This window comes from Fundulus heteroclitus, chromosome 22 (assembly GCF_011125445.2).
Source record: "Fundulus heteroclitus isolate FHET01 chromosome 22, MU-UCD_Fhet_4.1, whole genome shotgun sequence".
Classification (NCBI taxonomy): domain Eukaryota; kingdom Metazoa; phylum Chordata; class Actinopteri; order Cyprinodontiformes; family Fundulidae; genus Fundulus; species Fundulus heteroclitus.
In genome coordinates, this window is record NC_046382.1 from 5,038,547 (window position 1) to 5,063,311 (window position 24,765).

The following is a 24,765-nucleotide window of genomic DNA, read 5'->3' on the forward strand; positions in this document are numbered from 1 at the left end:
TGAATCATTTAGTGTCCATCTGAGCCTAAACCACCAGAGAACACCAACGTGCTGATTGCTGATTTTAGTTCAGCTTTCAGCAGCAGACTGGTCCTCAGCACCGTCTCATGGATCATGGACGGACCCGTCTGTGTGCTGTCTGGTTTTAAATGTTTAAATTTTAAATGTTGTGCCTTCAGCTGTTATCTGAGCCATTTGTGGTGAAACTTTGGTTCCTGTTGGTACCAGTGGTTCAGGTTCTGAACGACAGAGTAAAGCTTCATCTGCTGAGCTCCTTTTCTGTTGGGTTCTACCAACACGCCTGTAACAGTTACAGGAAACGTCACCAGACCTTCAGGTTCCTGGACTGAGGAGCTTATTCCTACACTAGCTCAGATGGAGGACCCGTCCGGTACTGATGTCAATCTGGAACAGAACCAGCACCTTTGCTGCCCTTCTTCTCCAAACGTTTCCTGTGAGGACACCTGCTGCCAGTTTTCAGCAAGCTCTGCGCTGGCGGCAGATGCTCCTGGACCTTCCTGAAGCCTTCTTCTCTGCAGCAGAACCTCTCAGCAGCAGATGATCCAGAAAGCGGTTCTGTTATCCCCAGCAGCGCCGCCTTCTAGACTCAGATGTTCTTCAAGAACTGGAACATTTGTCCAAAAACTTAGTGGAAGGAAGATTTTCTCATCCTCGTCCTGAAACACTTTGTCTATAAAAGGTCAAAGTTCACGTGCTGTTTATCTTCCTCCGCTGAACGGTTCCTAAATGTTCCTCTGGTGGTCATAATGTTATGCCTGATAGGAGTGTGTAAATAAGGAAGAGTCCAGACTGACGTTGCTTAGATGTTTATTTACACGTTAAACTAGTGGTTGTCATATGAAAAAGAAGATTTTTACAGATTATTTACACGGGCAGTAAGGCATTATGGGAAAAAAGCCAAACACTGACATTAAACAGAAGCTAAATAAAATAAAAGAGCTATAGGTTTAAATAATAAAACATGTTTCTGGAATAGTTTGAAGCCGACGTGGAGACGCTTAGAACATCCTGTAAGCAGAGACCAGAACCGGACTGGACCCGGTTCTCCTGGCGGGACACAGACTGATCTGGGACCGGTTCCTCTCTAATCGGTAGAAAATCTTTGATCTCATCCAAAAAAACGCCACTCAGCAAGTTTTATTTCATGTGAATAATTTAAAACAATAATTTAACACTTTGCAGACCGGACCCAGTCTTTAACACTTTAAAGCATCAAACGTAGGAGTGTTGGTGGCGCCTGGCGCTGCCTGGTTCTGCCTGGTACCGTCTGGTACCATCTGGTACCGGCTGGCTCACTTAGTGTCTTTGTTAAAGAGCAGGGACCCAGAAACCAGCGAGAACCGGGCCCGTCCAGAACCTCGTCGTAAAACATTCACTGTGAAGCGCCTGATCAAGACTTTGGTCGAGTTGCAGCTGGAGAACTTGTGTTCTCCAGCTGCAGCGGAGAACACGAGGTTCTGGTAGAGCAGAATCAGAACCGTTAGCCGCTCCTATACACACGCAGAGGTTCTGGAAGTACTGGACCTTTAACGTTCCCCTGGTGCTGGTCGGGTCAGATAAAGACCAGAGATGTTCTCAGAACATCAGACCAGAACAGGAACCCACTGGCCTAAATGTTGATACATAAACCCAAAAGAACCAAAGTCCTGTCCGCTCAGACCCAAAGGTTCCTGGTTCCAGCTCACGGTGGATCCGGTGGTTCTGTCAGCCCGTTCAGCTTCTTCTACTGTAGATCTTTAGGTCCGGATCTACGTTCTGGACCCTAAGAACCCAGACGGACCCGTGAAGCAAAGATCCACCATCTGAGGACTGAGACCCGGACCGGACCCGACCTGGAAAGAGCCGCCATCAGCAGCGTTGGGTCGGATAGCAAAGCCTGACCCATGTTCTGGTTAACCGGTCCATTCGGGTTCAGGTATAAAGGTTTAGGAACCCTGAAAGAACCGGATCTCTGCGTCGACATAGACTTCCCCCAACGGGTCGATCGGGTCCTGCTACGACCCGACCAGACGGTCCATCCAGCCGTCCTTTAGAATCGGGCCTTACTGTCCACCAGAACGTCCCTCCTGGCAGAACCGCCGGGTCTCTGGACCCGACCAGAAACAACGGCGCTGCAGCTCCTCTGACACAGGAAGCAGTTTAGATTAATGGAAACTCCCCGAGTCGGAACCTGCTGATCTGGGGTCAGCTCAGGGAACGGACCTTGTGGGTCTGGGACATTATTTGGATAAGATGCATTATTAGACGCTGAAACCAACACTGAACACGTTTATTCTGCGGTTTCAGCCTCAGCTGCTGCATCAGGACCGGTTCCTAGAGGCTGCAGGTGAATCCCTGCAGACGGACCGGCTGCTGCAGCTTCTAGTGTTTAACCACGACAGGAAGCAGCTCCAGCCGTCAGGGACCAGCAGCTGGACCAGTTTCAGCTGATACAAAAAAACTAAAAACTAACCCGACTCTGCAGCCTGGTCATTTGGCTGAACAGAACCGGAGCGACCCGTCAGGAGGCTCCTCTCTGTCAGGCTCCAGAGCTGCAGGGATAAAGTGCTCTGAGGGGGAACCTGCACCCAACAAGCCCCGCCGGCTGAACGAGTTCATGTCTCTGAATCCTTCATCTCACCAGCAGCCGCGACTACAACCCCCGACTGACTGGAAGAAATACTTTTAGGCTTTAAACTTCTGAGCAGCAGATCCAGGAATCAATAGATGTGGGAATCTTTAGATCCAGGAATCTCAGAACCTATAAATACAGGGACCTATACACCCAAAGACCTATAGAGCCAGGAATTTATAGATCCAGGAACCTATATATCCATGAACATATGGATCCAGGGACCTATAGATCCAGGAACTTATGGATCCAGGGACCTATAGATTCAGGAATCTATAGATCCAGAAACCTTTAAATCCAGGAACCTATAGATCCGGGGACCTATGTATTCAGGAATCTATAGATCCAGGGACCTATAGATCCGGGAATCTATAGATCCAGGGACCTATAGAGCCAGGAATTTATAGATTCGGGAACCTATAGATCCAGGAACCTATAGAGCCAGGAATTTATAGATCCAGGAACCTATAGATCCAGGGACCTATAGATCCAGGGACCTATAGATCCAGGAATCTATAGATCCAGGGACCTATAGATCCAGGAACCAATACACCCAGAGACCTATAGAGCCAGGAATTTATAGATTCGGGAACCTATAGATCCAGGAACCTATAGAGCCAGGAATTTATAGATCCAGCAACCTATAGATCCAGGGACCTAGAGATCCAGGGACCTATACACCCAGGGACCTATACACCCAGGAACCTATAGATCCAGGAACCTATAGATCCAGGAACCTATAGATCCAGGAACCTATAGATTCCTCTGCAGGAAAACCGTGGGTGGGTTCCAATGACCCGGGTTCTGGCGGCTCGTTTCCCCCACAGAAGGGTCTCTGGCTTCAGCGTCCAGCTTCACGGCGTTGGAACGCAGCGTTAGCTCCTCAGGGCCGGGCTGCCGGCTTTCTCCGCCTCCTTCCCGTTTCCATCCTTCATCACGGCAGAGAACACCTGGAACAGGAAACAGCCTTTTAACACCAGGAAGCAGATCCAGCGCCACGGGACCGGCGCCGGTGCTCACCTGAGCCCAGCGGCGGTTCCGGCTGATCATGTGCGTGTTGGCCATGGCCGTAAAGAGCGTCTGCGGCTGCAGGTCGTCGGGCAGGCGCGTCAGGAACTGAGCGATGTGGATGAAGTCCATCTGCATGAGGACGTCCTCGAACAGCCGCAGGATGCCCAGCCCGGTCCGGAACAGACTCTCCTCACCGTCTCTGCAGAACACGTCCCACACCCGGCACGCCACGTCCAGAGGCAGCGACTTGCTGTACAGCGTGAAGATCCTGGACCAAGAGATCAGTCTGTTACAGCGGAACCAGGAAACCCCCTCACCCTCGCCGTGACCGCCGTCCCCAGAGTTTACCGGAGCCTCAGCGTGCTAAACGAGGAGCGTTATATTATTACATGATAATCTGAATTCTTAACATAAAACAAAAATGTTAGACACTTTCATCTGTACCAATCAGGTTCTACTGACTATAACAAAACTGAGATTTTAGCCCAGAAATGGATCTAATCCCCCAGATGGCACTACAAACAGTTCTGTGGGTCAGAAGCAGATAAATAACCTCAGACTGCAGAAAGGGAACCACAGGTAAATTAAACCATTTTGAAATTAGAGTCTGTCCTCTGAGCAGCAAGTTCAAACAATCTGTCGATGGAATCACATTTATGCAGTTAAAACAGGAACAACTCGTCTCCATCGTCTTATTTCAGTAGCAGAATATCTAATTATCTTATTTTAGGGTCAAACACTCATTCTTCTTTAGCTGCTCACAATTGGGACAAATACACTAATTTCAGGGAGATTTGACTCATTTTTAGCTCCCTTTCTGCAGAGCAACCTCCCTAGCAGGACTACCTGCTATCATGGCAGCACGGTGCGATCTTTCAGACAGTTTCTTAAATTAACTTCTTGATTCATCGGCCAAGTTGGCCGCTAGATGTAAGGATCAACCGGCCAAGAGTATTTTTTACCGGGCAAATTATTAATCCTGACTGACTCCTGCTAAATATCTCCACGTAATCCCGCTACGTAATTAGCCCGAGCCAAGCGCTAGCTGTTAGCAGACAGACATGACGTAGCTGCTGTAGTCGCGTCACGTGTGTGTACGTGTGCGTACGTGTGCGTTTGTTGTCACACGAGCTGACAGCAGAGGAACACAGAGAAGCCTCCACCCACTGAAAAACACTATTTATTTGGTGCTAACGTTTACTCGCCATGTGGCAGCTAGCTTGCTAGCTCTGATATTTACTCGCCATGTGGCAGCTAGCTAGCTCTGACATTTACTCGCCATGTGGCAGCTAGCTAGCTCTGACATTTACTCACCATGTGGCAGCTAGCTAGCGCTGACATTTACTCGCCATGTGGCAGCTAGCTTGCTAGCTCTGATATTTACTCGCCATGTGGCAGCTAGCTAGCTCTGACATTTACTCGCCATGTGGCAGCTGGCTAGCTCTGACATTTACTCGCCATGTGGCAGCTAGCTAGCTCTGACATTTACTCACCATGTGGCAGCTAGCTTGCTAGCTCTGACATTTACTCGCCATGTGGCAGCTAGCTAGCTCTGACATTTACTCGCCATGTGGCAGCTAGCTTGCTAGCTCTGACATTTACTCGCCATGTGGCAGCTAGCTTGCTAGCTCTGACATTTACTCGCCAAACGGAACATTGGCGACCGGCGGAGAAAGCTGGAGCGAGCAGCAGCATGGCTGCTTCAGAGCAGAAGGCTTTCAGTAATCTGCTCTAACGGGTCCACCGGGCTGTAAAAACAATTCGACCCAAACAGAACCAGAACTCAAGCATCAGAGTCTGGGGGAGTGTGACCCGGGCCCATTCACAGCTGAAGGTGCGTCTGGCAGCGCCGCTACAGTGGCTAGCTTCAGCTAAACAAAGCAGCTTCAGATGGTCAGAACCAGAGAAGCCCGGTTCTGAGGCTGGTGCTGACCCACTCACCAGTCGATCAGGTAGAGGTCAGGGGTCAGGCTGTTGGTCTGGAAGTGGCTGAAGAGCTGCGGCAGGTTCTCCTCAAAGAAGATCTCAAAGGCTGTGAAGTACTTCAGCATCTGGACAGAGAAGCAGAGGTGAGCGAGGCTGAAGGTTCTGGTGGACCTGAGGGTGGAGGACATGGCGGGTCGGTACCAGATCGTGGTCCACTCTGAAGAAGGCCATCTGGCAGGGTTTGTTCAGCAGGTTGGCGAAGGTGATGAAGGCTTCGGCCTCCTCCAGGTTCAGGATCAGAACCGCAGCGATGAACGACATCCCCTGGACCTGAAACACACGCAGCCTGAGTCCATGGGCGGGCCCGGTCCGTTCAGAACCGGTCAGTTCAGAACCCGGTCCGTTCAGAACCCGGTCCGTTCAGAACTTGGTCCGTTCAGAACCCAGTCCATTTAGGACCCGGTTTGTTTAAGTCCTGCCGGTCCGTTTAGAACCCGCAGGTCCGTTTCAGACCAGCCGGTCTGTTTAGAACCCGTTCCATTTAGAACAGGGATGGGCAACTGGCGGCCCAGGTGCCGCACACGGCCCTCGTCATCACTCAGTGCGGCCCGCGAATAGATCAATAATAATTTAATAATGATAAAAAAAATATATATAAATAAATAAATTGTAATTATACTTTTGACCGATAGGGGGCCGTACCCAAAGAATAGCGGGCATGGGCCGCTTTGCAACAGCGAGGAAGAAAGTCAAGAGCCCTGGCCACTAGCAGTGGAATAAAGGGAAAACTTGACGAGAAAGTCACATTTTTCAGACAAAATGGGAAGAAGTATGGACATGGGGAATTTTTTTTTTGGTCTCTTGTCATTCATACACAACATAAACCGTGAGAGCCGACGTGAGTTTTGAAACTGCAAAGCTTTGTCTTAAGCAGAAGATCAAACGTGCAGCACCGCGTTCACAGACCAGTGTGATGCATTCGTGAGCGTCAGAAAGCTATGGTGCATTCAGGAGCATGGGACATTAGATTTTTCAGAATAAAAAGCTAACAGATGTGCATAATCAAAAAGTAACAGAAATACAATTATAGAGCATTCAGTATTGTAAGAAAGCCCACACAGTTTCTGGATAGACACATTATTGTTTGAGTTAAGTTTTGTTCCGTTTTATGCCTCTTTCCTTGTAAATTTAAAACGTCCCATGCTCCTGAATGCATTGATACGGAGTTTAAATTCCTTTTTTGCAATTTTTTTTATAAAGCAAACGGTTTGTCTTTTGCTTAAGGACATATTAAAATGCATTTATATGCAGAAAATAGTTATATGTTGGTGCAGTAAACATACAGATATAAATTCGTCTAAAATTTGTTCTTATTGAGAATAATTTGCAGCGTCTTTCATATCCAATTATGTGAAGTGCGTGGTCATGTGGCCCTCCAATGGTCGTGCTGAAAAAAATGTGGCCCTCTTTATCATGGAAGTTGCCTATCCCTGCTTTAGAACCAGACCCGTTTAGAACCAACAGGCCAGTTTAGAACCAACAGGCCCGTTTAGAACCAACAGGCCAGTTTAGAACCACCAGGCCCATTTAGAACCAGCTGGTCTGTTTAGAACCAGCTGGTCTGTTTAGAACCCGTTCCATTTAGAACCAGGTCTGTTTAAAACCAGCAGTTCCGTGTAGAACCAACAGGTCCGTTTAGAACCTTAGAACCAGCAGGCCTGTGTAGAAACATCAGGCCCGTTTAGAACCAACAGATCCGTTTAGAACCAGCAGGCCAGTTTAGAACCAACAGGTCCGTTTAGAACCAACAGATCCATTTAGAACCAACAGGTCCGTTTAGAACCAACAGGTCCGTTTAGAACCAACAGGTCCGTTTAGAACCAGCAGATCCGTTTAGAACCAACAGATCCGTTTAGAACCAACAGGTCCGTTTAGAACCAACAGATCCATTTAGAACCAACAGGTCCGTTTAGAACCAACAGGTCCGTTTAGAACCAGCAGATCCGTTTAGAACCAGGCCCGTTTAGAACCAGCTGGTCTGTTTAGAACCAGCTGGTCTGTTTAGAACCCGTTGCATTTAGAACCAGGTCTGTTTAGAACCAACAGATCCGTTTAGAACCAACAAGTCCGTTTAGAACCTTAGAACCAGCAGGCCTGTGTAGAAACATCAGGCCCGTTTAGAACCAACAGATCCGTTTAGAACCAGCAGGCCAGTTTAGAACCAACAGGTCCGTTTAGAACCAACAGATCCATTTAGAACCAACAGGTCCGTTTAGAACCAACAGATCCATTTAGAACCAACAGATCCGTTTAGAACCAGCAGGCCAGTTTAGAACCAACAGGTCCGTTTAGAACCAACAGATCCATTTAGAACCAACAGATCCGTTTAGAACCAGCAGGCCAGTTTAGAACCAACAGGTCCGTTTAGAACCAACAGATCCATTTAGAACCAACAGGTCCGTTTAGAACCAACAGGTCCGTTTAGAACCAGCAGATCCGTTTAGAACCAACAGATCCGTTTAGAACCAACAGGTCCGTTTAGAACCAACAGATCCATTTAGAACCAACAGGTCCGTTTAGAACCAACAGGTCCGTTTAGAACCAGCAGATCCGTTTAGAACCAGGCCCGTTTAGAACCAGCTGGTCTGTTTAGAACCAGCTGGTCTGTTTAGAACCCGTTCCATTTAGAACCAGGTCTGTTTAGAACCAACAGATCCGTTTAGAACCAACAAGTCCGTTTAGAACCTTAGAACCAGCAGGCCTGTGTAGAAACATCAGGCCCGTTTAGAACCAACAGATCCGTTTAGAACCAGCAGGCCAGTTTAGAACCAACAGGTCCGTTTAGAACCAACAGATCCATTTAGAACCAACAGGTCCGTTTAGAACCAACAGGTCCGTTTAGAACCAACAGATCCGTTTAGAACCAACAGATCCGTTTAGAACCAACAGGTCCGTTTAGAACCAACAGGTCCGTTTAGAACCTTAGAACCAGCAGGCCCGTGTAGAAACATCAGGCCCGTTTAGAACCAGCAGGTCTGTTTAGAACCAGCAGGCCCGTTTAGAACCAACAGGTCCGTTTAGAACCAACAGGTCCGTTTAGAACCTTAGAACCAGCAGGCCCGTGTAGAACCAACAGGTCCGTTAAGAACCAGGTCTGTTTAGAACCAACAGGCCCATTTAGAACCAGCAGGTCCGTTTAGAACCAACAGGTCCGTTTAGAACCAGGCCCGTTTAGAACCCTGGGCAGGCCGGACTCACGTAGCCGATGTCGGGTCGGTAGCAGGTGTACGCTCCCAGCACGCTGTGCAGCAGGTCGTGGTAGGGACCGCCCTGCAGAGACAACACAGAACCGTCAGAACCTCCAGAACCTCCTCCTGCTGACCCGTCGGACCTGCTGCAGAACCGTCACCTTCTGGAAGATGAAGAGAGACGGGAAGGTTCTGGAGATGTCCAGCTTGATGAGGTCCAGACTGGACTCCCTGTCGGCCAGCGAAGCTCCTCCGTCTACCAGAGAAACACAGCAGAACCGTTACAGCCCGGAAGAACCCGTCAGCGGAGGACGGTTCTGGTCCGACTGTGGTACCGCTCTCGTTGTCGTTGACCGAGCTGGTCTCGCTGTAGCTCCTCCACTTCTCCTTGGCTCTGGACAGGAAGATTTCATACAGCTCTGCGGGGAGACAAACAGAACCGTGACGACCCGACTCCTCCGGCGCCTGGAACAGAACCTGGAACAGAACCTGGAACAGAACCTGGAACAGAACCGGTACCTGGCGTGATGTTGAGCTCGTTCCCGATGGCCAGGCTCCACACCCGGCCTCGCACCCCGGGGGGAAGTCCCTGCCACCACAGCTCCCTGACCCGCCTCGTCCCCTTCCTGGACGACACAGAGACACGGTGAGCCGACCAGAACCGACCAGAACCGACCAGAACCGACCCGCTCCGGGCGGCGCCGCACCCTCACCACCTACATGGAGTCCCAGTGCGGCAGGATCTCGCTGTTCCAGGTCACCATGGCGCTGGAGATGCTGTCCTCCTGCCGGTGTCTCTCCTTCATCTGACGCTTCTTCTTCTGGGCTTCCTTCATCTCTGAGGGACACAGCGGACATTTCTGTTCAGAACCAGCGGCTGGGCCCGCAGAACCCATCAGAACCCATCAGAACCGCCTCTTGGACTAAACCGGCCTGAAGGGGAGCAGCCGGGGGGACAGCAGACCCACCTCTCCTCTTGGCTCCTGCCACCATCTCCTCGTACTCCTGCTTGTGCCGCTGCGTCTCCTCCTCAGACTTGGCCGGCAGGTTCCTGAGGGACAGAAGAAGAAGAAGAAGAAGAAGAAGAAGAAGAAGGTCAGCGGGTCGCCGCCTGCTGCTGGGCGGCTGCAGCGGGTCGCAGAGAGACTCACGACGGCCGGTCCTCCAGGATCAGGGCTGTGGTGGACAGAGGCTCAAACTCCAGGTTCTTCCTCCTCGCTGCCGCCACCGGGGGGCGCTGTGGACACGAGTCCTTCTGCTCGTCCTCCTGCTGGGGACAAAAAAGGAGGAAGGGGCTGAGACCCAGACCTCAGCTCGGTTCTGCTGGGTTCTAAGGGTTTCTAAACTCCTCCAGGTTTTCATCCTGAGGCAGCAGGAAGGGTTTAATCAGAGTAACGTGGAGGACAGCAGCCAGATGTTAGTTAAAACGGATTAAACGTGGCGTTAAACGGTCCCTGCGGTACCGTCAGGTCCGGATCATCAGCCGGGCCCACTCAGAACCGCTCCGTGACTGCAGGGTGCATGTTAACGAGCACACGGCCCCTCATGAAAGGCCCTGTCTGTGGTGAAGGGTGTGGGCGGCACAATGAACAGAGGAGCAGCTGCAGCTCCAACACTGGAGCCTTTATGCCTGCAGTGCTGACCCCGGCCAGCAGGGGGAGCCTCAGCTGCTCCCACCAGGAGATACAACCAGGAGATACAACCAGGAGATACAACCAGGAGATAAAACCAGGAGATACAACCAGGAGATAAAACCAGGAGATAAAACCAGGAGATAAAACCAGGAGATACAACCAGGAGATACAACCAGACATCATGATGGTTAAACATTGAGGTCTTCATTGTTTCATTAAACCGTGTCACATTTTTTTTCATACTAATATGAGAAAAAAAGTCCTAGGACAATAAAGTAACAAAAACAGACAAAAGAGGTAATATGAGAATTAAGAGGGAACATTTCCACAATAGTCACAGTTTACAGAATTATTTCAGTCCTAGAGTAATAGGGCCAGGTTAGATTATATTAATTATTTTTATTCTTTACGAGTATAAAGTCAGGAAAATAAAGCCAAAGCGATACAAAAATAAACGTAATAAAAATATTACGAATATAAAGTATGTTCTGAGATTAAAGTCCCTCTGATACTGTTTAATAGACTCAGTCTAACTGCAGATTTGCCACATCCAACATGGCGGACGCTCTGACGCATCGCAGCAGGGGCAGAACCCGCCAAACCAGGAGTCTACATAGATTATGTCTATGGTCTACAGGAGGTACTGGGTCCAATGGCTGCTGTCCAGATTTAGGCGTCTTCATCAGACGCCCGAACAATTCAGGCCTCTGATGAAGACGCCTAGGTGCAGAATCCCACTGATCCGGTTCTACCTCAAGCCTCAGAACCAGAACCATCAGCAGCTCCTAGAACCGCAGGGATCAACGGACCAGTCTGCAGGCCTCTGAAGCGTTATTCAGCAGGTTCAGACAGGCGTCTCCACAGGAACCCACCCGTCACAGAGTGGGACCGTGGGACCGTGGTACCGTGGACAGACGGGTCCGTGTTCTGGACCGTGAAGACGGAACCACAGGAAGCGATAAAGCAGCCAGACTCCAGCGGTTCTGACCGATGTTCCTGAAGCAGGATTGGTCCGTATTCTGGACAGGACTGAGGACGAGGTCAGACGGTCCGGTCCACATGGGTCTCTGGATCAGAACCGACCTCCACTGACCCGGCTCAGACAGAAACCCGCTTCCTGCTGCAGGACGGCGGTACCAGACTGAGGTCGCCGCCCCTGCTCCCCCAAACAGAACCTGCTCTACAGCTCGGGTTACAGCGGGTCAGAACCAGAACCGGACCCAACCCTGAACCTGCAGAAATGCTGGAAGATAGTCCAAAAGAACCGACCTCCTAGGTTTATGGACCGTTAAGGTCAGAACTCGTGATCAGAATCCCATCTGGACCGGCACCGCGGTTCTGATCCTCCACGGGTCGGCCGCTCTGAGCCGAGCCACATGTGGATCATGTGAGCCGAGCAACGCCCGCGGCTGTCAGCGGCCGGGGAGAGCCACGGCGGCCATTCTGTGTCTGAGGAGGAGGAGGAGGAGGAAGAGGAGGAGGAGGAGGAGGAAGAGGAGGATGAGAGGAGGAGGAGGAAGAGGAGGATGTCCTCGTCTCTGCCTCGTCAACAGCAGGACGTTGCTTAGCAACCACACACACTAAATCCACTTTCCAGCCCGTCCAGCAAAAACAGATGCAGGATGACATCAACGTGAGGAAAGAAACCCAATGAGGACCATCAGCTGTTCTCCAGATGAAGCTTCAGAACCAGCAGCAGAACCAGCAGCAGAACCAGCAGCAGAACCAGCAGCAGACTGAGGATCACATGACGTTCTGGATTTACTGCAGCGTCTTCGGTTCTGCTCAGACTTCCAGACGGGTCGTCCTGGACCCAGAGCTACAGCTGCTACTCGTCATTAAATCCCATAACGATGACGTTCTAACGTTCTTCTGCGTTGGTTCTGTAGGGGGAGTGTGGATCAGTGCCTTGCTCAAGGTTCATTTCCTCTGCTCTGGTGGCTGCAGCCACACAGAAACATCCAGAGAGTTTAAAACTATTTCACAGAGAAAACAGAAAACCTAAACTGGAGAAAAACTAAAGAAACCGTGAGAGGAGTTTATTAAAAGGTGTAAATCAGCGCAGACGTCCGCTAAACGATAATTTAATAATATTTATTCATCAATGTGGAGCGATAGGAAAAAAAAAGTCAGTAAAAAGTTCAACAGAATTCTGCTGGTGAAGATTCTCAGTCATCAGGTCATGGTCATTCCAAAAAAAAGTAAAAAACAAAACAACTGGACTCCGTAGTTGAAGACGTTTCGCTTCCTCTCCAGGAAGCTTTCTCAATTCAAAAAAACCGAAACGTCTTCAACTACGGAAAACAAGTCCAGTTGCTTTGTTTTTACTTTTTTTGGAAGTTCAACAGAATTACAGTTTTCCTTCTAGCCCGTCATGTAGGTTAATATTACATCGTTACATCCTCCCAGCCAATCAGAGCACAGATCCAGGGACCAAGCTCCGCCCCCTCAGAGGTCAGAGAGCACGCGTTATTTTTCTTTTTACTAAAATTTCCAGTTTAAGTAAAAAGTTGGTTGAATATAGGGTTGAGTTTGAATTCAGTGTTTGTTCTTTATCTATAAACTGGTTGCTAAGCAACAGCATAAAATGGTCCGGGCTGCACTTAAAATATGTGTTTTTCTTTGATAATTATTGCCAGCGATCGATATGATTTCTACCTTATCGATGAGCTTTCTTCAAACATCGTCCAGCCCTGTTGCTCACGTTAAAAGAACTTGTTTTGAGGAAACTGTTCTAAACGCTGGATGTAGAACCTGCTGAGTCTGTGCGTCTCTAAATGAGCGGCTCAGAGCCGTGAGGACGACACATTTTCCCCTCAGCATTCTTTTTAATAGATCCTGCATGGAAGGTGGTGTACGAATGCTTCAGGCCGTATTTGCTGCTTACGCCAGCTTTATAAACCACCCCAGCAGAGAATTAGAGGAAAGCAAAGCGGGCCGAGGACCCGGCCCTGTGGGACGCCTCACATAACCAGGTAGCAGAAGAACCTCTGCAGAACGTTTCAGATCCTCCTGGGAGACGAACTTCCTCTGACGGAGTTTCTCTCAGCCTCTCAGGGACAGAGACGTGGTTAGAAGGTCAGGATGTGAACCACCAACCTGCTGAGGAGCCGTTGAGCACGCCGCCTCTGGTCTGGCATCCTCCTCTCTGCCGTCTGTCTTGGTAAAGAGGCGCCACCCCGTTGCATTGTGGGACGCTGCCTTGGACTCTTTGGGTTTCCTAGCAAACAGGCTCCTGAAAGAGACGGAAACATTTAATTAATGTGATTTAATGACGATAAAGAGTAGGGCTGAACAATTAATCGCATTTTTAATATTTAAAAATACGCAATTTCCAAATCGCAGAGTCAGCAATTTTTGGCTATGTAACAATCAGGGAATCAGACGCGTCCATTAGGTGTTGGTAAAATGTTTAAAGTGGGTTTGCCTCCACATGGAAGGGAAGACAGTTGCAGCAGTGAGATAATCTAATTTTATTACTTGTTTTAGAGTTTATATAATCATACATAGCATTAAGTACAGGTCAATCAGTTTAATACATAGACTTTATGTTCAACAAGGATTGATGTCCAAATCAATTAAAAGCTGTTCTCTTGAACAATATTCTGATTAATAGAAACATTAAAAGTTCTTGTTTTAAATAGTCCTTGTTTACAAACGTCTTTATTTAGAGAACATTTTTGTTGCTTGTGGTTAATGCAGAGAAAAGTCAAAATTGTAGGCAGAACACGATTATTTCTGCTCTGAGTTTAGATGCAACTAATCCGCACAGCAAGGAAACAAATTGATTTGTTGTTTGTATATGTTTAAAAAAAAACATGATAAATTAAACTGTAAAAAAAAAACAAAAAAAAAAAACAATTGCATTAATTCGCAATATTAAGAAAAAAAAAATCGCAATTAGATTATTTTCCAAAATCGTTCAGCCTTAATAAAGAGCAGAAGAAACATTTGTGGATCCATAGGGACAATAAAGTTTGTCTAAGTCTAAATCTGCTCGGATCAGACAGAATTTAATAAACATCAGCAGAACCCAGTCCGTCTCCAGAAACTCTTCCTCCTCCTGGCAGCTCGTCTTCATCGTCCTCCCAGTTAATTATGTCTCCAGTGATTAGATCCCTGAAGCAGATCCTCCCCACAGGAAATGGAGAAATGATTGTTAACCGGGACAGGAAGCTGCAGAACCCACAGAGGTTCTGGTGAGTCCGTTTGGGTCTGGAAACACGGCTACAACCAGCCTTCCCTCATTTTAACAGAACATACTATTACTATTATATTACTATTACTATTATATTACTATTACTATTATATTACTATTACTATTATATTACTATATGTCCCATTTTACCATGACAGGAACAACAGCTCACTACAAAGGTTCTGGTTCTGATGGTACCAGACGTTTAGAAGACTGTATTAAGTTTTACAGTCAGAGAACCTTTAATCAGAAACATTTAAAATGTTTAACTCTAGAACCAGAACCAGAACCAGAGCTGGTGTCATTTCCTGTCTGTTTTCTGCCAACGTTTCATTTCAGGACTGATGTCAGAGTAACAGCTGCAGAGATTTCACTTCCTTAAAGGAGGAGGTTGAGCAACAGCTGCGGTCCAGAACCTGCTGCCTCAGGACCAGAACCGGCTGCCTCAGGCCCAGAACCTGCTGCCTCAGGTTCTGGCCCAAACGCTGACGGGTCGACACTTTTACAGTCCGGCTCAGCAGGACGATTTCCCCTGAGGGACGACCCGACAGCGACATCCTTCTCTGAGCCCAGATCGGACCAGAGAGGTTCTGCTGGACCCAGATCCGGGTCCCGCGGGGCCATGAAGGAGAACCGCAGAGACCCGTTAACCCAGGTCATGGCCATGAAAGAGGCTCAGAACCAAACCCAGCCACGCTTTGATTAATGAAACATGTTCAGGTCAGAGGCGGTTCTGTTGGACTCCTGACCCGTTTAGAGCAGGAGCGGCTCCAGCTGAGGTTCTGCTGGTTTGAAGCGGGTTCTGCTTGTCTCTCCTGTGGTTGTGATGCAAGAGGAGAAGCAGAACCGGATCAGAAACAGGGAAGTTGAACCCGCTGAGTCAGCTGTTTGCCCCTCAGCCTGGACCCAATCAGAACCAGAACCAGGAGGCTGAAACACATCGCGCTGCTTTGTGTCAGATCAGATAAATTAAAGTTTTTCTACGTTTTTATATTTCCTCCAGGAGCAGAACTTCAGCCTCCTAACGATCAGAACCGCTTAAAGTTCTGATTTAATGGTTATAGTAACATCTTATTTCACTTGGTGTGGATTTTACCGACTATTTACGTTTCTATTTATGTTCAGAACCTGAGAGGCTGATGATTACTGCAGCCCAGAGCCTTCGGTCCAAACGGTTCTGAGAGAAGCAGCAGATGTTTCGGGTCATCAATCGGCTAACCGGGCCGGTGCCGATGTTACAGCAGAACACCAAATCTAATCAGCAGACAGAACCCGGCACAGAGGACGTCTATGCCCGCCTCCGTCTGCAGGAACGTCGGGCTCAGTCTGGTTCTGGAAACGTCTCTAACGGGCCTGAAGACCAGCGGACCGGGTCTGCTGGTCCGTTCAGCCTGGAGGGAACAGAACCAGGCCGGTTCCTGATGGAGAACATGGAGGAACATTCATCCAAGCAGGAACCAAGCAGACCTGCAGCATCACTCCTCCTGAAAGAGGACTTTGCAGCAATCCCTCATACTGAGCATGCATGAGGAGACCGTGGGGAGGAAAACTCCAGCAGCCTAAGCCTATAGCAGCATAACTATAGAGATAGCTCAGGGTAACATGAGCCACTCTGACTATGAACTTTGTCAAAAAGGAAAGTTTTAAGATTAGTCTTAAAAGTAGACGGGGTGTCTGCCTCACGGACCAAAACTGGGAGTTGGTTCCACAGGAGAGGAGCCTGATAGCTAAAGGATCTGCCTCCCATTCTACTTTTATGGGTCATAGTTGGGTGCTAGAGAGACAATGGGAAGTCCCGTTTAATTTATAGTAAAATGCTGTAAGCAAGGGTTTGGGGAACCTTCAGTTTTCAATATAATTTTATTTCTATAGCACCAATTAACATCACATCATCTTAATAATAAAGACGCAGACTGGACCCAGAACAGGTCCAGAGAACCAGAACATCACCAGGAGGCTGAGGAGGTAGAACCTCCAGTAATTTCTGTTCTTCGTTTATTTCTGTCGGGTCTGATGGTTCTGGCTCACAGCTCAGAACTAAAGCCCGGGACTTTAGTCCAGAGCTGTGGACCTGCAGAACAACGGGTCACCGGTTCTGGACCGGACCAGCACTCAGGAGCTGGTGGTCCACCTCAGGTTCTGCTGAGGCGTTCAGAAGCCTTAACAGTGTGTGCTGGTTCTGGTTCTCCATGCAGCTCATCCTGCTGGACGGCTGCTCTGCCTCTGGACCTCAGAAAACCCAGTGGACCAGAACCACACCACCGCTGAAACTTCACTCTGGACCTGCAGCAACATGGACTCTGGGCCTCTTCTCCAGGAGCTGGTGTCTCTGGTTCAGGAGGGAATATGGAGGCCGGGTTCTGGTTCTGTGGGCCGGTGCCTAAAGCCCGACTCTGACTGCTTGTGCACCTTTTTCCTGCCACATTTCATCCTTCCACTGAACTTTCCACTGAAAACAGCCTGCTGTACGACCCATCAGCAGGTCGTCGTGACAACCATGGCAGCACTACTACAGGACGCTTCTGCGGATGTTCAGCTATGACCCAGAGGAGTGAAAGGAACAGTTGAAGGAACAGAACCGGGTTGAACAGAACCTCAGAATCAGCTTAGTCAACGGTTCTGATGCCACAAATCAGCTTAAAGATGTTCTGCCTCACTCCTTTTGGACCTTTGTGGATCTAACCGGGCCCGGCTGTGTTCTGGAGTTCTCTGAGGTGTGATGGGAACCACGGCCATCAGGGAGGGTTCTGGACCTGCCCGGTTCTGAGTGAACCGAACCCTGTGTGTGTGGTGAAGGATCCAGGTTCTGAAAAGCGGACCTTACCTGGTGAAGAACTCAGCGATGCCGAACCTCTTGGGCATGACGTGGAGCTCCGGGCCCCCGGGCTCCTGGCCCAGTTTATCCGGGGCGCTCTGCCTGCGGCCGGCCTCCAGAACCGCCGCCGGGGGCTCCAGGTAAAAGCCCCCGTCCTCTGCAGGGGACAGCGGCGTGGCGTCACAGCTGAGGGACACGGCGCCGCTGGGCTGGGTCCGGAGGCTCTGCGGCCTGCCGGGCCCCCAGGGGTCACCGGGCCCCCAGGGGTCACCGGGGGCCTCCTGGTCCTCCTGCCGGGCGCTGGGCTCCCACAGCGGACTGGAGGGGCAGGGAGACGGGGGACCGGACCTCGGTTCTGGGCTGGGGGAGTCCCGGGTGGGGTCAGCCGTGCTGGGAGGCCGGTTCCGCCCGGAGCCCGGGTCAGTGTCTCTGTTCGCAGGGAAGTAATCGGAACCGGGCCACTCAGAACCGGAACCCAACATGTGGACCCCGCCGTTGGCCACTTTCCCCCCCTGCCCGTCCAGGTCCCACCGGCCCAGTCTCTGGTCCAGAACCGGCAGGTCCGCCCCGCCGTTGGGCATGTTTACCCCCGGGCGGCCCGCCTGCAGCCTCCCCGGACATGGGGGCTGTTCGCGGGGAGGAGAAGTCACGGAGCGGTCCTGGAGCTCTCCTTCCTCCGCAGACACCAGAACCTGGAGCCCGGCCGGTTCTCCTCCTCCTCCCGCCTCTCCTGCGTCCAGCGGCGGCTCGGGAAATCCGTTCAGACCGCCGTAAAGCTCCGGCACCGGCGGTCCGGAGGGGTACCCGTCCTCCGCAGCCAGCAGCATGATCTCCGGGTCCCTGGCGGCATTCCTCCCGTTCAGGTCCAGCGGATCCCGGGTCCTGCGGGCCGCCTGACCCCCGCTGCGCTCCTTCTGGGTCCTGCGCCCCGCTTTCTCCGCCGAACCCGCCGGCCCGTCTTCGTTTTCGTTCAGGTCCACAGAAACCGAGCCTCCGTCCTCCTTCGGCGTTTCCATGGGCCCTCAGTCCGCCGCAGGCGCCCCGGCCCCGGCCCTGAGGTCCTCCGGCTCGGTGGGCCGAACTCCGCAGCAGCTTCTGTTGTTCTCCGGGGATCCGGCTACCATCTTAACCGGGGAGACGCCGCAGGGTTACCGGGGTCTGGGCGAGCCTACCGGGCTCATGCCGGCGCTCAGAACCGCAGGTGTTGACTCCGTGGAGGGGAGCGGAGCTCGGTGCCGGTCCGAAGATTAATTAAATCCCTTCAGCTTGTTGCTGCGGCAACATTCCTCTGACCGCCCAGCGCCATCTTTAACATTCCCCAACAATGACGTCATTCTGACCCACATACGCTCACAGCGACACCCGCCGGCCGCTCCGCGCAACTGCAACAACAGACCTGAGCGACCCTGTTAACCAACAGCTGAAAGAAGCATTTAGTCTGAATATTAGACTGTGCTTTGAAATAATAATAATAATAATAATAATAATAATAATAATAATTATATATATATATATATATATATATATATATATATATATATATATATATATATATATATATATATATATATATATATATATATATTTTAATAACATTATATAATATATATATAAAGTTAACCATATAAATTATGAGTAGCCAACATTATTCATAGAATAACATTAATGACTGGGCTATGTTGCATGCTTGAGAGGTAAAACTCCATGTCTAATGCCTTGCTAAAGCATTTATTCTGAGCTGTATGAAAAACGAAATTTCGTTCTGTATGCACTCTGTGCATACAAAATGACAATAAAGAAAATCTAAGTCTAAGTCTGTACAATTTAGAATTCCCCTTTTTGTCAGATTAGTTTAGTGTATTAAAGTGGAAATTTTATGTGATAGGCTACAAGTGGTGCTTAATTAGGAGGTATTAGAAATAAGTATTCATGTTTTCATATAATAGACTTAAAAAGGGGTTTTGGATACGTTGTTAGACTCCTTTACTTTGATAAACTGATTATCTGCAAACGTCAATCTGTATGGAAATGCAGCTGTTTTGTTTCTACCCTCAGAGATCTTGATTAACATCAGTGAACAAATCGCAGCATAAAAAACGAGGAACACAGCAAAACGTTTAAACTGTAGATGTGCAAAGCTGGTTAAGACATAAAGCAGAAGACGTGCAGCTGGACCTGCATGGTGTTCTACAATGTGCTGACTCAGGGGATTGAATATTACACAACTGTATGCAACTCGATTCAGATTCAGACGGACCATGAATCACTTTCATAACTATGTGCAGCTTTGTGTTAAATCAACCATCTATGTGCATTAAGCCAGTGCAGTGCCAAATACTTTCCTTATCTGAAGCAGACCATGAGGGTTACACCCTGGGCAGGTTTCCAGTTCATTGAGGACCAACAGTCACTTCAAATGTGCAAAACAAAAATTAGGAAGAAAAGAAAACACAACCAGGAGTTTCCTGTTTTTATTGATGCTCAGCAAAAACATGGGAATAAAACAATGTTTAGAAATCAGAAGTATAGAAAATGCTGCAGAGGCATTTCTCCAGCAGACAAGCTTCATGCGTTCATTTCTCCTTTTCAAAGCAAAGCTTTTATTTTCTGAATTACATAAAGGCTCCCCGCCTCTCAGGGAGAACTGAATAAAACAGATAAATGGAAGGAATCACACAGCTGATGCAGAAGGAAATTAACAGATTCCTGAAAGGAAAGCTAAGCTTCATAATTCTCTCTGTCTCTGCACCGACACCCTGCAGAAGGTGTTTTTGTTCTGCCAAAAGAACCCAACAACCAGGAGAACCACAGATTCAAACGGTAAGGATCCCTGGTGAACGGGCTCTTCGCCGGGTTGCTCTCCTTCTCACTGACGGGGTTCTCCACCTTGCAGCTGAAGCTCTTAAAGCACAGGATTTCCTCGGTGTTGGGAATGGTGATTGTCTTTTCGTTCTCCTCCCACGGTCCAGTGTCTCCTTTCTTCCAGAAGTACTGGACGGGTCCGGCATCGCTGAAGTCGCCTCCACATTCCAGCGTGCAGTTGAGAGAGGCTCTGGTGCACTCTGTAGGGGTCATGACTTCAACCATGACTGTTTGCAGATTCTTCACCCCCACCACTCTGAACCTCCCCGGGAGTTCTCGGCCGTTGATCTCCATATTGAAGGTCCCCTCATCTGCCTTCAACATGTTGGAGATGGTCAGAACCCCGGTGGTCAGGTCCACTTCTGATAGACCCTTAAAGTACCCCAGATATTCCAGCGGAACCTTATCTTTGATCCATTCAGCCTGGATGTTCCCGTTGTGCTTCCAGGTGAGGCTGGTGATCGGTTCTGACACCTTGGGGTCCAGAACCAGCGACCCGCCGATCTCAAAGTATTTAATCTCCTCCTGAGCCTCGACCTGCAGCACCAGCAGGATGAGCAGCAGAGGACCAGCAGACGGGATCTCCATGTTCTCAGTTCTGTGAAGCAATGACAGAGACAGGCTGAAAAACCTTAAAGAGCTCACAACCACACCCTCTCCATGCTTCCTGTTCTGCCTTCTGACAGCAGATGTTCCCTTTAAGGCAAGGCAAGGCAAGGCAAGGCAAATTTATTTATATAGCACAATTCAGTACAAGGACAATGCAAAGTGCTTTACATGATTAAAATATAGCAAAATAAAACAGAATAAATGCAAGTAGGAATAAAATGTAGATAGAAAATGGAACAAAAAAGTGGTGATTCAGTTAAACTAGAACAATTGAAGGCAATCCTAAACAAATGTGTTTTTAATCTTGATTTAAAGGAACTCAGGCTTTCAGCAATTTTACAGTTTTCTGGGAGTTTGTTCCAGATCAGTGGAGCATAGGAACTAAATATTGCTTCTCCATGTCTGGTTCTGGTTCTGGTTCTGGTTCTGCAGAGCAGGCTGGAGCCAGAAGACCTGAGTGGTCTGGAGGGTTTATACGCTGATAACAAGTCTGTGATGGATTTAGGTGCTAAGCCATTCAGGGATTTATAGACTAACAGAAGTATTTTAAAGTCTATTCTCTGAGATCCAGGGAGCCATGGAAGGACTTCAGAACCGGGTCCATGTTCTCTACGTTCTTAGTGGAAGGACTTCAGAACCGGGTCCATGTTCTCTACGTTCTTAGTGGAAGGACTTCAGAACCGGGTCCATGTTCTCTACGTTCTTAGTCTTAGTGGAAGGACTTCAGAACCGCGTCCATGTTCTCTACGTTCTTAGTGGAAGGACTTCAGAACCGGGTCCATGTTCTCTACGTTCTTAGTCTTAGTGGAAGGACTTCAGAACCGGGTCCATGTTCTCTACGTTCTTAGTCTTAGTGAGGACTTCAGAACCGGGTCCATGTTCTCTACGTTCTTAGTCTTAGTGAGGACTTCAGAACCGGGTCCATGTTCTCTACGTTCTTAGTCTTAGTGAGGACTTCAGAACCGGGTCCATGTTCTCTACGTTCTTAGTCTTAGTGAGGACTTCAGAACCGGGTCCATGTTCTCTACGTTCTTAGTCTTAGTGAGGACTTCAGAACCGGGTCCATGTTCTCTACGTTCTTAGTGGAAGGACTTCAGAACCGGGTCCATGTTCTCTACGTTCTTAGTCTTAGTGGAAGGACTTCAGAACCGGGTCCATGTTCTCTACGTTCTTAGTGGAAGGACTTCAGAACCGGGTCCATGTTCTCTACGTTCTTACTCTTAGTGGAAGGACTTCAGAACCGGGTCCATGTCCTCTACGTTCTTAGTCTTAGTGAGGACTTCAGAACCGGGTCCATGTTCTCTACGTTCTTAGTCTTAGTGAGGACTTCAGAACCGGGTCCATGTTCTCTACGTTCTTAGTCTTAGTGAGGACTTCAGAACCGGGTCCATGTTCTCTACGTTCTTAGTCTTAGTGAGGACTTCAGAACCGGGTCCATGTTCTCTACGTTCTTAGTCTTAGTGAGGACTTCAGAACCGGGTCCATGTTCTCTACGTTCTTAGTCTTAGTGAGGACTTCAGAACCGGGTCCATGTTCTCTACCTTCTTAGTCTTAGTGAGGACTTCAGAACCGGGTCCATGTTGTCTACGTTCTTAGTCTTAGTGAGGACTTCAGAACCGGGTCCATGTTCTCTACGTTCTTAGTCTTAGTGAGGACTTCAGAACCGGGTCCATGTTCTCTACGTTCTTAGTCTTAGTGAGGACTTCAGAACCGGGTCCATGTTCTCTACGTTCTTAGTGGAAGGACTTCAGAACCGGGTCCATGTTCTCTACGTTCTTAGTCTTAGTGGAAGGACTTCAGAACCGGGTCCATGTTCTCTACGTTCTTAGTCTTAGTGGAAGGACTTCAGAACCGGGTCCATGTTCTCTACGTTCTTAGTCTTAGTGAGGACTTCAGAACCGGGTCCATGTTCTCTACGTTCTTAGTCTTAGTGAGGACTTCAGAACCGGGTCCATGTTCTCTACGTTCTTAGTCTTAGTGAGGACTTCAGAACCGGGTCCATGTTCTCTACGTTCTTAGTCTTAGTGAGGACTTCAGAACCGGGTCCATGTTCTCTACCTTCTTAGTCTTAGTGAGGACTTCAGAACCGGGTCCATGTTGTCTACGTTCTTAGTCTTAGTGAGGACTTCAGAACCGGGTCCATGCTCTCTACGTTCTTAGTCTTAGTGAGGACTTCAGAACCGGGTCCATGTTCTCTACGTTCTTAGTCTTAGTGACGACATCAGAACCGGGTCCATGTTCTCTACGTTCTTAGTCTTAGTGAGGACTTCAGAACCGGGTCCATGTTCTCTACATTCTTAGTCTTAGTGGAAGGACTTCAGAACCTGGTCCATGTTCTCTACGTTCTTAGTCTTAGTGAGGACTTCAGAACCGGGTCCATGTTCTCTACGTTCTTAGTCTTAGTGAGGACTTCAGAACCGGGTCCATGTTCTCTACGTTCTTAGTCTTAGTGAGGACTTCAGAACCGGGTCCATGTTCTCTACGTTCTTAGTCTTAGTGAGGACTTCAGAACCGGGTCCATGTTCTCTACGTTCTTAGTGGAAGGACTTCAGAACCGGGTCCATGTTCTCTACGTTCTTAGTCTTAGTGAGGACTTCAGAACCGGGTCCATGTTCTCTACGTTCTTAGTCTTAGTGAGGACTTCAGAACCGGGTCCATGTTCTCTACCTTCTTAGTCTTAGTGAGGACTTCAGAACCGGGTCCATGTTGTCTACGTTCTTAGTCTTGGTGAGGACTTCAGAACCGGGTCCATGTTCTCTACGTTCTTAGTCTTAGTGAGGACTTCAGAACCTGGTCCATGTTCTCTACGTTCTTAGTCTTAGTGAGGACTTCAGAACCGGGTCCATGTTCTCTACGTTCTTAGTCTTAGTGAGGACTTCAGAACCGGGTCCATGTTCTCTACGTTCTTAGTCTTAGTGAGGACTTCAGAACCGGGTCCATGTTCTCTACGTTCTTAGTCTTGGTGAGGACTTCAGAACCGGGTCCATGTTCTCTACGTTTTTAGTCTTGGTGAGGACTTCAGAACCGGGTCCATGTTCTCTACGTTCTTAGTGGAAGGACTTCAGAACCGGGTCCATGTTCTCTACGTTCTTAGTCTTAGTGGAAGGACTTCAGAACCGGGTCCATGTTCTCTACGTTCTTAGTCTTAGTGAGGACTTCAGAACCGGGTCCATGTTCTCTACATTCTTAGTCTTAGTGGAAGGACTTCAGAACCTGGTCCATGTTCTCTACGTTCTTAGTCTTAGTGAGGACTTCAGAACCGGGTCCATGTTCTCTACGTTCTTAGTCTTAGTGGAAGGACTTCAGAACCGGGTCCATGTTCTCTACGTTCTTAGTCTTAGTGAGGACTTCAGAACCGGGTCCATGTTCTCTACGTTCTTAGTCTTAGTGAGGACTTCAGAACCGGGTCCATGTTCTCTACGTTCTTAGTCTTAGTGAGGACTTCAGAACCGCGTTCATGTTCTCTACGTTCTTAGTCTTGGTAGAAGGACTTCAGAACCGGGTCCATGTTCTCTACGTTCTTAGTCTTAGTGGAAGGACTTCAGAACCGGGTCCATGTTCTTTACGTTCTTAGTCTTAGTGGAAGGACTTCAGAACCGGGTCCATGTTCTCTACGTTCTTAGTCTTAGTGAGGACTTCAGAACCGGGTCCATGTTCTCTACGTTCTTAGTCTTAGTGAGGACTTCAGAACCGGGTCCATGTTCTCTATGTTCTTAGTGGAAGGACTTCAGAACCGGGTCCATGTTCTCTACGTTCTTAGTCTTAGTGAGGACTTCAGAACCGGGTCCATGTTCTCTATGTTCTTAGTGGAAGGACTTCAGAACCGGGTC

The 24,765-nt window shown here is 48.9% G+C and overlaps 2 protein-coding genes across 4 annotated transcripts; both read right to left on the reverse strand.

The window, feature by feature from the left end:
- Positions 1 to 811: 811 nt before the first annotated feature.
- LOC118557232 (TBC1 domain family member 12-like) lies at positions 812 to 18,648 on the reverse strand. 3 transcript variants are annotated; one of them, XR_004927732.1, is made up of 14 exons: positions 17,474 to 18,648; positions 13,551 to 13,686; positions 9,969 to 10,087; positions 9,786 to 9,868; positions 9,538 to 9,655; positions 9,337 to 9,443; positions 9,153 to 9,236; positions 8,979 to 9,073; positions 8,828 to 8,899; positions 5,771 to 5,899; positions 5,585 to 5,694; positions 3,653 to 3,911; positions 3,386 to 3,582; positions 812 to 3,353 (listed from the first exon to the last, which is right to left on the reverse strand). XR_004927732.1 is itself a non-coding variant. In XM_036126839.1 (13 exons), the coding sequence occupies exons 1-13, from the start codon at positions 18,478 to 18,480 to the stop codon at positions 3,508 to 3,510; spliced, it is 2,391 nt and encodes a 796-aa protein (XP_035982732.1). In that variant the 5' UTR covers positions 18,481 to 18,648; the 3' UTR covers positions 812 to 3,507. The 3 variants fall into 3 exon arrangements, 2 of the variants coding, with proteins under 2 accessions (XP_035982732.1, XP_035982731.1); XM_036126839.1 differs by having other exon boundaries at positions 812 to 3,582; positions 9,969 to 10,084; XM_036126838.1 differs by having other exon boundaries at positions 812 to 3,582.
- A 1,271-nt stretch (positions 18,649 to 19,919) lies between these two features.
- LOC118557237 lies at positions 19,920 to 20,974 on the reverse strand. Its single transcript, XM_036126847.1, has one exon. It carries the CDS (start codon positions 20,912 to 20,914, stop codon positions 20,183 to 20,185), a length of 732 nt encoding a protein of 243 aa, XP_035982740.1. The 5' UTR covers positions 20,915 to 20,974; the 3' UTR covers positions 19,920 to 20,182.
- Between the last annotated feature and the right edge of the window lie 3,791 nt (positions 20,975 to 24,765).

Coding starts and splice junctions, on each gene's coding strand:
- LOC118557232 (XM_036126838.1), bottom strand. CDS start 18,480: ATGGAAACGCCGAAGGAGGACGGAGGCTCGGTTTCTGTGGACCTGAAC. Junction 13,687..17,473: donor ATCGCTGAGTTCTTCACCAG/GTAAGGTCCGCT, acceptor CGTCTCTTTCAG/GAGCCTGTTTGCTAGGAAAC. Junction 10,088..13,550: donor GCTCAACGGCTCCTCAGCAG/GTTGGTGGTTCA, acceptor TTTTGTCCCCAG/CAGGAGGACGAGCAGAAGGA.
- LOC118557237 (XM_036126847.1), bottom strand. CDS start 20,914: ATGGAGATCCCGTCTGCTGGTCCTCTGCTGCTCATCCTGCTGGTGCTG.